The sequence below is a fragment of the Staurois parvus genome, unplaced genomic scaffold (assembly GCF_062004578.1).
Source record: "Staurois parvus isolate SC_StPar_1 unplaced genomic scaffold, SC_StPar_1.0 ptg001005l, whole genome shotgun sequence".
Lineage (NCBI taxonomy): Eukaryota > Metazoa > Chordata > Amphibia > Anura > Ranidae > Staurois > Staurois parvus.
Window position 1 is genome coordinate 310001 of NW_028318801.1, and position 13016 is coordinate 323016.

Genomic DNA, 13016 nt, shown 5'->3' on the forward strand with positions numbered 1-13016 from the left:
ACACACACACACACAGTTGTGTTCAAAATAATAGCCGTGTGTTGAAAAAAGTGAATAAAGCTCAAAATCCTTCTAATACTTTTATTTCCATCCACACAAATGCATTGGGAACACGACACATTCTATTCCAAATCAAAACATGAAGAAAAATACATCAAATTTGTGTTGTTCCTCTAAAAATATGGAAGAAAAGTGAATATTAGACGGTTCAAAAAAATCGCAGTGTTTGTATTCTTCTTTACAAACTCAAACATTCACTATATAACCTGAGAAATGTTTGAAGATTTTGCTTTCCTTTGAATGACTTCATGAATATTTGGTTGTAGTCGCACTGTTTCTGAGAACTGCTGTACATCTGTGTTGCATGGAGTCACCCAACTTCTGGCCCCTGTGATCAGGTATTCCAGCCCAGGATGATTGGACCACATTCCACAGTTCTTCTCTATTTCTTGGTTTTGCCTCAGAAACGGCATTTTTGATGTCACCCCACAAGTTTTCTATTGGATGAAGATCCGGGGATTGGGCTGGCCACTCCATAACGTCCATCTTGTTGGTCTGGAACCAAGATGTTACACGTTTACTGGTGTGTTTGGGGTCGTTGTCTTGTTGGAACACCCATTTCAAGGGCATTTCCTCTTCAGCATAAGGCAGCATGACCTCTTCAAGTATTCTGATGTATTCAAACTGATCCATGATCCCTGGTATGCGATAAATAGGCCCAACACCGTAGTATGAGAAACATCCCCATATCATGATGCTTGCACCACCATGCTTCACAGTCTTCACAGTGTACTGTGGCTTGAATTCAGTGTTTGGGGGTCATCTGACAAACTGTCTCCGCCCAATAGACCCAAAAAGAACAAGCTTACTTTCATCAGTCCACAAAATGTTGGGCCATTTCTCTTTAGGCCAGTCAATGTGCTCTTTGGCAGATTGTAACCTCTTCAGCACACGTCTTTTCTCCAACAGTGGGACTTTGCGGGGACTTCTTGCAGATAGCTTGGCTTCACATAGGCGTCTTCTAATTGTAACAGTCCTCACAGGGAACGTCCCACCTTCTTTCATCTTCCTGGAGCTGATTGTTGGCTGAGTCCGCCCCATTTTGGCTATTCTTCTATCCATTCCAATGGTAGTTTTTTGCTTTCTTCCACGTCTTTCAGGTTTTTTTTGCCATTTTAAAGCATTTGCGATCATTTTAGCTGAGCAGCCGATCATTTTCTGCACTTCTTTATATGTTTTCCCCTCTCCAATCAACTTTTTAATCAAGGTACGCTGTTCTTCTGAACAATGTCTGGAACGACCCATTTTCCTCAGAATTTCAGAGAGAAATGCACTGTAACCAGCATGTCCAACATTTGCTGCCTTCCTTCCTTAAATAAGGGCAATAATTGCCACCTGTTTTTCAAAGAATGAATGACCTCACTAATAGAACTCCACACTGCTATTATTTTGAACACGCCCCTTTCAATGAGTGATTCAATGGCACAGAATCAGCAGCATGCATGTCATGACTGTTGGGTCTGTTGGATTTCTATGACTCTGCTACACCTGCTAGGAAATTATTTGCCATGTAGAAATATCATTTCTACCAAAAACAGGGATTGATCCGGTTAGTGATGTCTGACTGCTATTATTTTGAACACAAATATATATATATATATATATATATATATATATATATATATATATATATATATATATATATATATATGTAAATATGTGTGTGTGTATATGTATATATATGTGTATGTATGTATATATATATATATATATATGTGTATATATATATGTGTTCAAAATAATAGCAGTCAGACATCACTAACCGCATCAATATATATATGTGTGTGTGTGTGTATGTGTGTGTGTGTGTGTGTATGTATATATATATATATATATATATATATATATATATATATATATATAATTCATACAGTGTAAGTACTCTCTTAGTATTGCCGTGATGTGTACAGCCCCGTCCAGCTGCGATGATAGGAATTTTTAAAACAAATCCCTGCGCTATGGAACCAAAATCCCCTTTTTCCCAACTTTGTAAATGAAAACATAATAATCATAGAACAATCACTGCTGCCGCCTTAATAGTTAAAAATAACATTGTATAGAAGTGCAGAGCAGCGCTGTGACCATAAACATAAAACCTCACAGTCAATATATTATTCATTACATACTGTAACTAATCCTTCATAATAAGGTGCATGTTCAAAAATAGTGCGAGTAAGAAGTGCCTGAAATAGTTCTTCAATCCCTTCCGTACATTTTCTCCACCATACACCACTTGTGCTCGTGATGTCCCTCTCATGGTTGGCATATCTATCTATAGAGTTCTGGTGAGTGTCTGCCTTGCAGGAGAGGGACATCACGAGCACAAGTGGTGTATGGTGGAGAAAATTTACGGAAGGGATTGAAGAACTATTTCAGGCACTTCTTACTCGCACTATTATATGGACATTTTTGTTAGGACTTTCTTGAACAAGCACTTTATTCAATTAACCCCGTATTGGTTCAACCTATATGGGGTTAACTGATCTTGCAACCCATAGTGATCCGGGGGATCAGATTCAGCGGTTTGGAGCCTGTAAGGGGTTAACTGTGGCAGCTCTGTGCGACAGTCGGAGATCGGCTTCTTTGGCCTGAAATAGGCACATGTGCAGTTGCTTCAGGGGATACATATTACACGGGATACTCATTTTACTGCTGCACCGGCACCGCTCCTTTCTCTCTGGAGGGGTGACACCATGTGTTACTGAACTGGGTGACACCAACCCTAGGGAAGCCTCTGTCCAACACATGAGATCTCATCCTCCTGGGCACCATGCATGATGCACTTGAGAACCGTTTTCATAAAATGTTCCTGCCACTTTTTTTTTTTTTTTCTTTACAAAGTAGGTCACTAGCTCTTTCCTCAGCCCTCTCCATTTGCAGGGGATTGAGGCTGGTATGCTGAATGTCATAACACATGTATACACATACTAGAGCTAATAAACCTACCAGCATGTCATTGGAGGCAACCAAAGGAAACCCATAGAAGCATGGGAAGAACATACAAATTCCATGCACACAGTGTCCTTACCATGGTTCAAAGCAGGGATGTTAGTGCTGCAAGCAGGGCAGCTGTTAGAAACCATGGGGCCCCACACAGCCAACATGACAGCCCCCCCCCCCAAAATACAGTTTACAATGCTTCAGTTATGAATGAACACAGTGAGTAATTGGTACTGCTCACTCATTGTGTTCATTCAGGAAAGGAGCTAGTAAATGTGACATATTTATTAGACCCTTCCCCCACTCTCTAGCCTGAAGGATCCTATTGTGCATTTGCAGCTGCCAATGGAAAAGAGACGAGGGAAGCCAGCAGCATTGTGGGGGCATACACAGGGGCCTGGGCAGCAGGGGGATGTGTATAGTGCACAGGGAGGGTAGTGCAGTGGGGGGGCAATTACTGGAACTGAACCCCTGTATGGCTTTCTCTGCAGCAGCTGAAAGTCAGCGGGAAATAGAGCAAAAAAAAAGCCAGAGAGAGCCATACAAGGGATTGGTTCCAGTAATTGCCCCCCCCCCCCAGCAACAAGCTAATCACCCTCCCTGCCCACATCCGATTCACCCAGCTACCTGGGCCCCTTTGCTGGCCTGGGCCCCATACAGGAGGACAGGAGGTACCCCCATATCCACAGCCCTGGATGCAAGGTAGTAGTGCTAACCATGAAAGCACTGTGCTGGCCAAGTATGGAGCATCCAAGCCGAGATAAAGGATGGACCTCTAACAGTGGGCCGAAAATGTCTTTAATGATGAGTGGTTCTTAGAATCAGATCTTGGAAAATTAAATTTGAAATCGAATTAACTTCTAAGCTAATGATTTACATTCGTTTTAGAAACCAGCTTGCATTGGCTGGTCAGTCAATGGAAACCTTCCAATACCTGGCTTCTCAATATTTGGCCTGCAGCTTGGTTTGGTGTCTTGAGAAGCAGTTTGGCAGCGCTGTGAGTGAAGGGTTAACTTTCCCTCGGCCGTTTATTATTTTTCACATTTCTCCTTTTTTATTGCTGATAAGTTTCAGTGCTCCTCCAGTGACAAAGTCTTCCTCTTTCCTGCAGAATTCGATCGCAGCCCCAGGCCGGAGAGTGTCGGCAGCCCGATGGAAGAGGTGATCCTGGCCCCGGCGGTGGAAGAGAGCATGGAGGCCAAGATATGCGATGAGCTGGGCCGGGAGCCCTTCGGCTACGTGGGGATCGACTCGGTGCTGGACCAGATGAAGCGCAAGGCCATGAAGCATGGATTTGAGTTCAACATCATGGTAGTGGGTGCGTATCGATTTATTTATTTCAGATACTTGTATAGAGCTGGCAATTTATGCAGCACTTTACATATATATTGTACATTCACATCAGTCCCTAACCCTCAAGGGGTGTACAATCTAAGGTCCCTAACTCACATTCATACATACACATACTAGGGACAATTTAGACAGGAGCCAATTCACCTACCAGCATGTCTTTGGAGTGTGGGAGGAAACCGGAGTACCCGGAGGAAACCTACACAGGCACAGGGAGAACATGCAAACTCCAGGCAGGTGGTGCTGTGGTTGGGATTCAAACCAACGACCCGAGTACTGCCAGGCGGAAGTGTTAACCATTTAGCCACTGTGCTGCCCGGTATCAATGAGCTGCACATACCGTCTGTTATGAAAGGGTCACCTGCTTTTATTTTATCCATTGTGGTGCATTGACACCCCATTTATAATGAATGGGCTGCCTATACGTAACACACATGAACACCTGACATGATGAATGTTAACATGCGTGCGTTAACACACCACAGTGAAACGCTTTAGTGGGAAAGGCCCAAAAAGCTACAATCGGTTCAGTCAGTTGCAGGCTTGTTGGTTATACATAGCGGTTCATCGTTCTTTGATCTAGAGGTGCAGGGCTGCTGTTAGAAACCACGGGCCCCATACAGCCAACCTGACAGGGACCCCCCAATAAAACACAGTTTATTATGCTTCAGTTATGAATGAACACCACAAGTGATCAGTACTGATCACTCATTTCGCTCATTCAGGAAAGGAAGGGGCTGGTAAATGTGACCTTCCCCCACTCTCCGTCCTGTAGGATACCATTGTGTTCTTGCAGCTGCCAGTGGAAAGGAGAGGAGGGAAGGTGGTAGCACTGTAAGGGCGGGGGCACGGGATGTAGGGATCAGTTCCAGTAACTCAACCCCCCCCCCCCCGCCATGCCAATCACTATCCCTGCTCACATCCAATTTACCCAGCTGCCTGGGCCCCCTTGCTGGCCTGGGTCTGGTGGTAACCTCTTGTCCACAGCCCTGTAGAGGTAAGTGACATACCTAGTACTAACAGGTGGGGGGAGCATGCAGCTTTGTACTGTTCTTCCCTGCTGGGTGTCTGTCAGTAAGTGCCAATACACGGGGACAGGGAGAGACTCCTTAGCCTTGAGTAGGCTCTGATCAAACTGGAATTGGGGAATGGAGAGTTGGGGAAGGGTCCTGTAAACGTGGCACATTTACCAGCCCCTTACTTTCCTCAATGAACGCAATGAGGGATTGGTACCGATCACTCATTGTGTTCATTTATAACTGAAGCATAGTAAACTGTGTTTTTTTTTTGAGGGGCTGTATGGGGCCCCGTGGTTTCTAACAGCAGCCCTGACTGCAACATGGTTCAGCCTTACCCTACAGTAACAGCTATGTGTGCTGCTATTTCGTTGTATTCTCTCCCTGTCCAAACAGATATAGCAAGTAAATGTCAAGCAGTAAGGCCCCTGTAGAAGCTAACCTTCAGGACTGCTAAGTCTTCCTTCAGGACTGCTAAGTGGTATTCTGTCTAGGCTGCTGGAGGAGGCCAGTTAATCAGCAGAGTCTTGTACTGTGGTAGCCATTAATGCAGAAATCTTGGGATCAAAATGATTCGCTTCATTGGTTATCTTACGTTAATAGAGATGAAAGCTTTATTAGATCCCTTCTTCACACCTAATATATTTCTAGGCTATCCTGAAAGCTTGCATTTTTATTAAGTTAACCACTTGATCTCCTGAAGGCTTTATCCCCTTCATGACCAGGGACAGGGGTGGACTGACAACTCATGGGGCCCCTGGGCAATAGGGGATCATGGGGCCCTGTGTCCTTGCCCAAACTTAAAAAAGCCTATGAAAAAGGTACCAGGGGCATCTCATGGGGCCCCCTACTGACCCCGGGCCCTCGGGCAGTGCCCGAGTTTCCAAATGGTCAGTCCGCCCCTGGACCAGGCCATTTTTTTGCTATTCAGCACTGTGCTACTTTAACTGGCAATTGCTTGGTCATGCAACACTGTGCCCGAATTAGATTTTTATCTTTTTGTGTGAGCTTTCTTTTGGTGGTATTTTTTGTGTGGTATAAATGAAAAAAAAAAACATTTTGATAAAAAAAACAATATTTTCTACTTCCCGTTAAAAAACATATCCAATAAAAATTTTAAAAAATCAAATTTCTGTATAAACGTAGGCCAACATGTATTCTGCTACATGTCCTTGGAAAAAAAAATCCCAATATGTGTATATGAATTGGTTTGTGCGAACGTTGTAGCGTCCGCAAACTATGGTATATATACTGGAATGTACGCAGCTATGACTCTATATTGGTAATAGCAGTGATCAGCGACTTATAGTGTGACTGTGATAGTGTGGCGGGCAATCTGGTTCTAGCTGATGATGGCAGGGAGTTACACTAACCCTAGGTAAACATCTGTGTGGGTGGTGCCGCTGCGGATCCGCATGAAAATCCGTGCAGCCGCACCACCCGCACAGAGAAATGCGGACCCGCGGGCAGGTGCCATTACTTCTAATGGCACGCCGCCCGCACTGGAAAACGCAACCATACTGGGAACCGAGGTTCCTGCGCGGGCTGCGTTTTCCAAAGTAGTGCAGGGACTTCTTTCCCTTAGTGTCACTGGCACGGGAGTCCATTCAAATGAATGGGCTCTCGTGGCCGTGCAAAACGCTGCCCACATGGCCACATAAATGTGAACCGTGGGTAACTGGCAATTACATCAATAGTGACACTGACAGTGATCAGTGCTAATACTGTACACTGTCATTGCACTAATGACACTGGCTGGGAAGGGGTTAAAGGAGTTTATTTCCCCCCAAATTATATTTACCTAGGTGGATGCAGCATCGGTCTGATTGGCTCTAAGGGTGAGAACTCTGCGATCACATGACCACTAGTCTCTGAGTTCTCACCGCCATTGTGAGCAGAGAGAGGCGACTGTCAGTCACCGCTCTCTGCTCTGCTGCACCCCAGCGCTCAGTGCAGGCAGGGCTGTGGAGGGGGAGGGAGCCGCTGGCTAAGGCTCTCAGTAGCCCACTGAGAGGCTGAGGCAGGCGCCACTCCAGACTCTGGGGTGGATCCCGACTTTTAAAATCGGGATCTTTCCCCAGCCTGGAACAGCCAATTGATTTCAGCTGACAGTGGGCTGAAATCTCTTGTCGGTTGACAACGGGTCACAGGAGTGCAGAACTGTGACTCCAGGGGGCCGAATACAAATGCACCCCACATTTTACAGATATTTATAACCATTTCTCATTTTCCTTCCACTTCACAATTATGTGCCACTTTGTGTCGGTCTATCATATAAAATCCCAATAAATTATATTGACGTTTTTGGTTGTAACATGACAACATGGGGAACATTTCAAGGGGGAGGAATAACTTTTTCAAGGCGCTGTACGGTCACGTCACACAGCCCAGCCTGGAGCTAGCCAATAAAGGGTATCACTTTACTGCCAGAGATTCTGCATTCATCGATGAATACTCCACTGATTCCCTGACCGTTTTGTCCACCTCCAGCAGCAGCCTGGACAGAAGATCCGTTACCAGTCCTGAGCGGTGACAACTGATGGCTCAGCCTCTGTAGGGGTCTCACTGCCTGACAGTCGCTATAATTGTTTAGACCGGGAGAATACAACTAAATAACAGCACACACAGCTATCACTAGGGCTAGGTTCACACCTATTCAGTGTGCATTTGATCCGTTTCTGCAGTGCGTTTTGTGGAGTTTTTTTGCCGCATTTTTGTCATGTTTTTGATGAATTTTTTTTTTTACTTGTTGATTAAAATGCATCAAAAATACATGAAAAACACACTACATGCTTTTCTTCAGTGTTTTGAAATCTATAGAACCAAAAACGCAACGTTTTGTATTTAAAAATGTCCCTGACCCTTTCCAAAAAACGCACTAGTCTGAGTTCTCACCACCACTGTGAGCAGAGAGAGATGACTGTCAGTCACCGCTCTCTGCTCTGCTCCACCCCAGTGTTCAGTGCAGGCATGGCTGTGGAGGGGAAGGGAGCCGCTGGCTCAGGCTCTCAGCTATCACTAGGGCTAGGTTCACACCTATGCAGTGTGCGTTTTGATCCGTTTCTGCAGTGCGTTTTGCATTTTTGCCTCATTTTTGCCTTGTTTTTGATGCGTTTTTTTTTTACTTGATTAAAATGCATCAAAAATACATGAAAAACACTCTACATGCTTTTCTTCAGTGTCTCTTTTAAAGTCTATAGAACCAAAAACGCAACGTTTTGTGTTTAAAAATGTCCCTGACCCTTTCCAAAAAATGCACCGGGTGAAAACGCAGAGCTGTGATCCTGTCCCATAGGAAATCATGTTAAAAGGACTGCTCTGTGTTTCTGCAAAATGCATCGGAGTGAACCTATTGTGAAGGATAGAACACTTGTCAGTTTTTTGAAGTGTCAGTTAAAGCGGAGTTCCACTCGCCTGTCAAAAAATAAAAGTCAGCAGCTACAAAAACTGCTGACTTTAAAAAAAAAAAAAAAAAGACACTTACCTGTCCCTCGGTCCCGTGGTGTGTCCCCCACAGCCCGTTTCACCAGCTGCCCTGTATTCCAGGAGGCCGGCATCTTCAGTGTGGGCACCCGGCTGTGACCGCTTGCGGGTACCCATTGTGCATGCGCAAGTAGCGCCGCGCTTCATGAATGGTCCTGTAGTCTTCTGGGACCTGTCATGTGTACCAAAAGACTACAGGGAGGGAGGGAGGACACCTTCCGCTTCTGATCGCCTAGGTGATCAGACCGGAATTGGGAGCGGGTACCTATCAAATTCGGGTACCCTCTCCCCCCTGTCCCCCAAAGGTGCCAATCCTTAATGGGGAGCGGGGGAGCATTCCTTAAAGCGGGACTTCCCCTTTTGGGTGGAGCTCCACTTTAAGAACTGAGCTCAAACAAGAGGCTGGAAATCCCCTGTGAGGTCCTTACAGTCTGATACTCAGCCCGATACTCCTGCTCTAATAGGGAGAGAATACAAGTCAATTCTGTAAAAGAAGCAATCCCTGAGAAATGAGGCTGAGTTATTACAACATGTCAAGAGCGGAGCTTTAGATGACTACAAATTCCAGCTGGTGACTGGTTCCCTTTAAGGTCCAAGCTTCTTTCTCGGTAGCATGCCATTTGGCAGTAATGACAGAGCGGCAAGTGAAGACTAAGCCCTGGCTCACACTGATGTTGTGCGGCATTTTCTGTGCGAAATCAGCACTGCATCAAAATCGCACCCCGTTCATGCGAACCGCTGTAGGTGTGTATGTTATGTTAGTGACACCCCGAAATCAGTTCTCAAAACGTGGTGCGATGTGCAGAATCGGATGGCATAGGTGTGAATACCCATGCGATCCGATTCTAGTGCGGACCAACAAAGGGTCCTGCACCTTTTTGATGAGGTGCGATTAGAGCCATACAAAATGTACAGCTAAGACTGCACCACACAGAATCCGCATGTGATGTGTACAGGAATGCGGTTCCTGTGCGAATCACATGCGATATACCGCACCGCATATGTGTGAACCCGGGCTTAAGCGGCTCATTGAGATTTCGGGTCCTTCTCAGCATTTGATATATTCAGTGACAACAGTGCCACTCTTGTGTCACAAGCTGGGGTGTTGCTTGAGAGGCCGAATTAAATTAACACCGCCATGCATTCCTGTGCCTCATCTTTATTCATGATGCTGACAATACATTCAGCATACCGCCTGCTATTTATACACATTGCTGCCGAGCGATTCCAAGTGCGTAAATCCCCCGCCACGAATCGCATGCTTGTATTATCAGTCGTCATCCTCAATTGACGTAGAACTCTTCTTGTGAACAAAATGGTTTCAATGTCCTGAATGGACCTCGAGCATCTGTTCTGTTCATAGACATCTATTTGTTACAATGTAGAATATCCTAGCCGCACTCTTCAGTGGATTGTATGTATATGGCACACATTTAACCCGGTATATGTGGTGCGGTATATCGCATGTGATTCGCACAGGAACCGCACCACATTCCTGTACACATCACATGCGATTTTGTGTGCGGTGCAATCAGAGCCATACATTATGTATGTATAGAGAGTATGTGAGCAAACTAAAATCCAAATAAATTGGGAATCAGCAGCTGTGCACAAAGGTAACCAGATAAAACCTACATTAAACAATATACAGTGGGGATCGAAAGTTTGGGCACCCCAGCTAAAAATTTGTATTAATGTGCATAAAGAAGCCAAGGAAAGATGGAAAAATCTCCAAAAGGCATCAAATTACAGATTAGACATTCTTATATGTCAACAAAAGTTAGATTTTATTTCCATCATTTACACTTTCAAAATAACAGAAAACAAAAAAAATGGCGTCTGCAAAAGTTTGAGCACCCTGTAGAATTTATAGCATGCACTGCCCCCTTTGCCAAGCTGAGACCTGCCAGTGTCATGGATTGTTCTCAATCATCGTCTGGGAAGACCAGGTGATGTCAATCTCAAAGGTTTTAAATGCCCAGACTCATCTGACCTTGCCCCAACAATCAGCACCATGGGTTCTTCTAAGCAGTTGTCTAGAAAACTGAAACTGAAAATAGTTGACGCTCACAAAGCTGGAGAAGGCTATAAGAAGATAGCAAAGCGTTTTCAGATGTCAATATCCTCTGTTCGGAATGTCATTAAGAAATGGCGGTCATCAGGAACAGTGGAAGTTAAAGCAAGATCTGGAAGACCAAGAAAAATATCAGACAGAACAGCTCGCAGGATTGTGAGAAAAACAATTCAAAACCCACGTTTGACTGCACAATCCCTCCAGAAAGATCTGGCAGACACTTGAGTTGTGGTACACTATTCCACTATAAAGAGATACTTGTACAAATATGGTCTTCATGGAAGAGTCATCAGAAGAAAACCTCTTCTACGTCCTCACCACAAAAATCATCGTTTGAACTTTGCAAATGAACATATAGACAAGCCTGATGCATTTTGGAAACAAGTTCTGTGGACCGATGAGGTTAAAATTGAACTTTTTGGACGGAATGAGCAAAGGTACGTTTGGAGAAGAAGAATTTAATGAAAAGAACCTCTGTCCAACTGTTAAGCATGGGGTTGGATCAATCATGCTTTGGGGTTGTGTTGCAGCCAGTGGCACAGGGAACATCTCACGAGTAGAAGGAAAAATGGATTCAATAAAATTTCAGCAAATTTTGGATGGTAACTTGATGCCATCTGTGAAAAAGCTGAAGTTAAAGAGAGGATGGCTTCTACAAATGGATAATGATCCTAAACACACCTCGAAATCCACGGGGGATTACATCAAGAGGCGTAAACTGAAGGTTTTGCCATGGCCTTCACAATCTCCTGACCTCAACATAATTGAAAATCTATGGATAGACCTTAAAAGAGCAGTGCGTGACAGACAGTCCAGAAATCTCAAAGAACTGGAAGACTTTTGTAAGGAAGAATGGGCAAAGATACCTCAAACAAGAATTGAAAGACTCTTGGCTGGCTACAAAAAGCGTTTACAAGCTGTGATACTTGCCAAAGGGGGCAGTACAAGATATTAACTCTGCAGGGTGCCCAAACTTTTGCAGATGCCATTTTTTTGTTTTCTGTTATTTTGAAAGTGTAAATGATGGAAATAAAATCTAACTTTTGTTGACATATTATAAGAATGTCTAATCTGTAATTTGATGCCTTTTGGAGATTTTTCCATTTTTCCTTGGCTTCTTTATGCACATTAATACAAATTTTTAGCTGGGGTGCCCCAACCTTCGATCCCCACTGTATATGTAAAGTGCAGCGCTAACATTAAGTAAAAGGTGCAAAGTCCATATGATATAAATAAATCAAATATAATAATAGTTCATATAAATGATAAAATCGTGCTCTTAGTGGTCTTGTATATCCTGGTCAGTGCTTGTGCTTTAGATAAAACAGAAGAAATGCGCACTCACCGGACGCACTATAATAATGCGCGTTATGATATATCTCCTGGTGTCATCTAAGGATCATCAGAGGATCATCAGAATGGGGTCTGGTAAAGATGAATCCAGGAATCTTAAATGATGATCCAAGGGTGTCCAGAGCTCCCCTTAAGGGATGGATGGGTGCCGCTCTTGGAGTAACAGGAGGCTCCCTCTCGGGGATCTTGAGGCTGGTACTGGGCGTCTGGGGGGGTTAATACTCCACCAGGGAGTGAAGCAGGAAAATGCCCATAGTGTAGTATGTTGTAAAAGATTTATTAATGATGCATCAATCAGATAAAAACATTGATATGTCAGAGTGAAAAGCAAAGGGACTGACCGTCCACAAGTAAAGATGGCCGCCGGAGCTCCACGATGCTCCGATGGCGTGACGACACGATTACAAATTGGAGGAGCCAGAAAACGCTGCAAATTCCGCACCTCATCAGTGTGAACCCGGGCTAAGTGTCCGTTCACACTACTGCGACCTAAAGTCCCATGACTTACAGTGCGACCTTGTCAGGTGACTTGAGTACTATTTTGATGCAACTTTCAGGGAATGCTGGGTAATCCTCCTGTAATGTCGGATCCAAATCCCACCAATATAGATGAGGATCCAACTTGGCGGTGACTTTCATTAAAGTCTATGGGCACAGGTCGGATAGAAGTCGCCTTGAAGTAGTTCAGGAACCTTTTCTAAAGTGGGATTTCACATGTCATGTGACTTGGAGTCTCACAA

The 13016-nt window shown here is 44.4% G+C and overlaps 1 protein-coding gene across 1 annotated transcript in view; it reads left to right on the plus strand.

The window, feature by feature from the left end:
• LOC149441306 (uncharacterized) overlaps positions 1-13016 on the plus strand; it is a 219832-nt gene that overhangs the window by 178453 nt on the left and 28363 nt on the right. The window contains exon 3 of the mRNA XM_089657496.1: positions 4112-4318. Within this exon, the coding sequence (XP_089513622.1) occupies positions 4112-4318 (207 nt within the window). The remainder of the gene's footprint in view (positions 1-4111; positions 4319-13016) is intronic.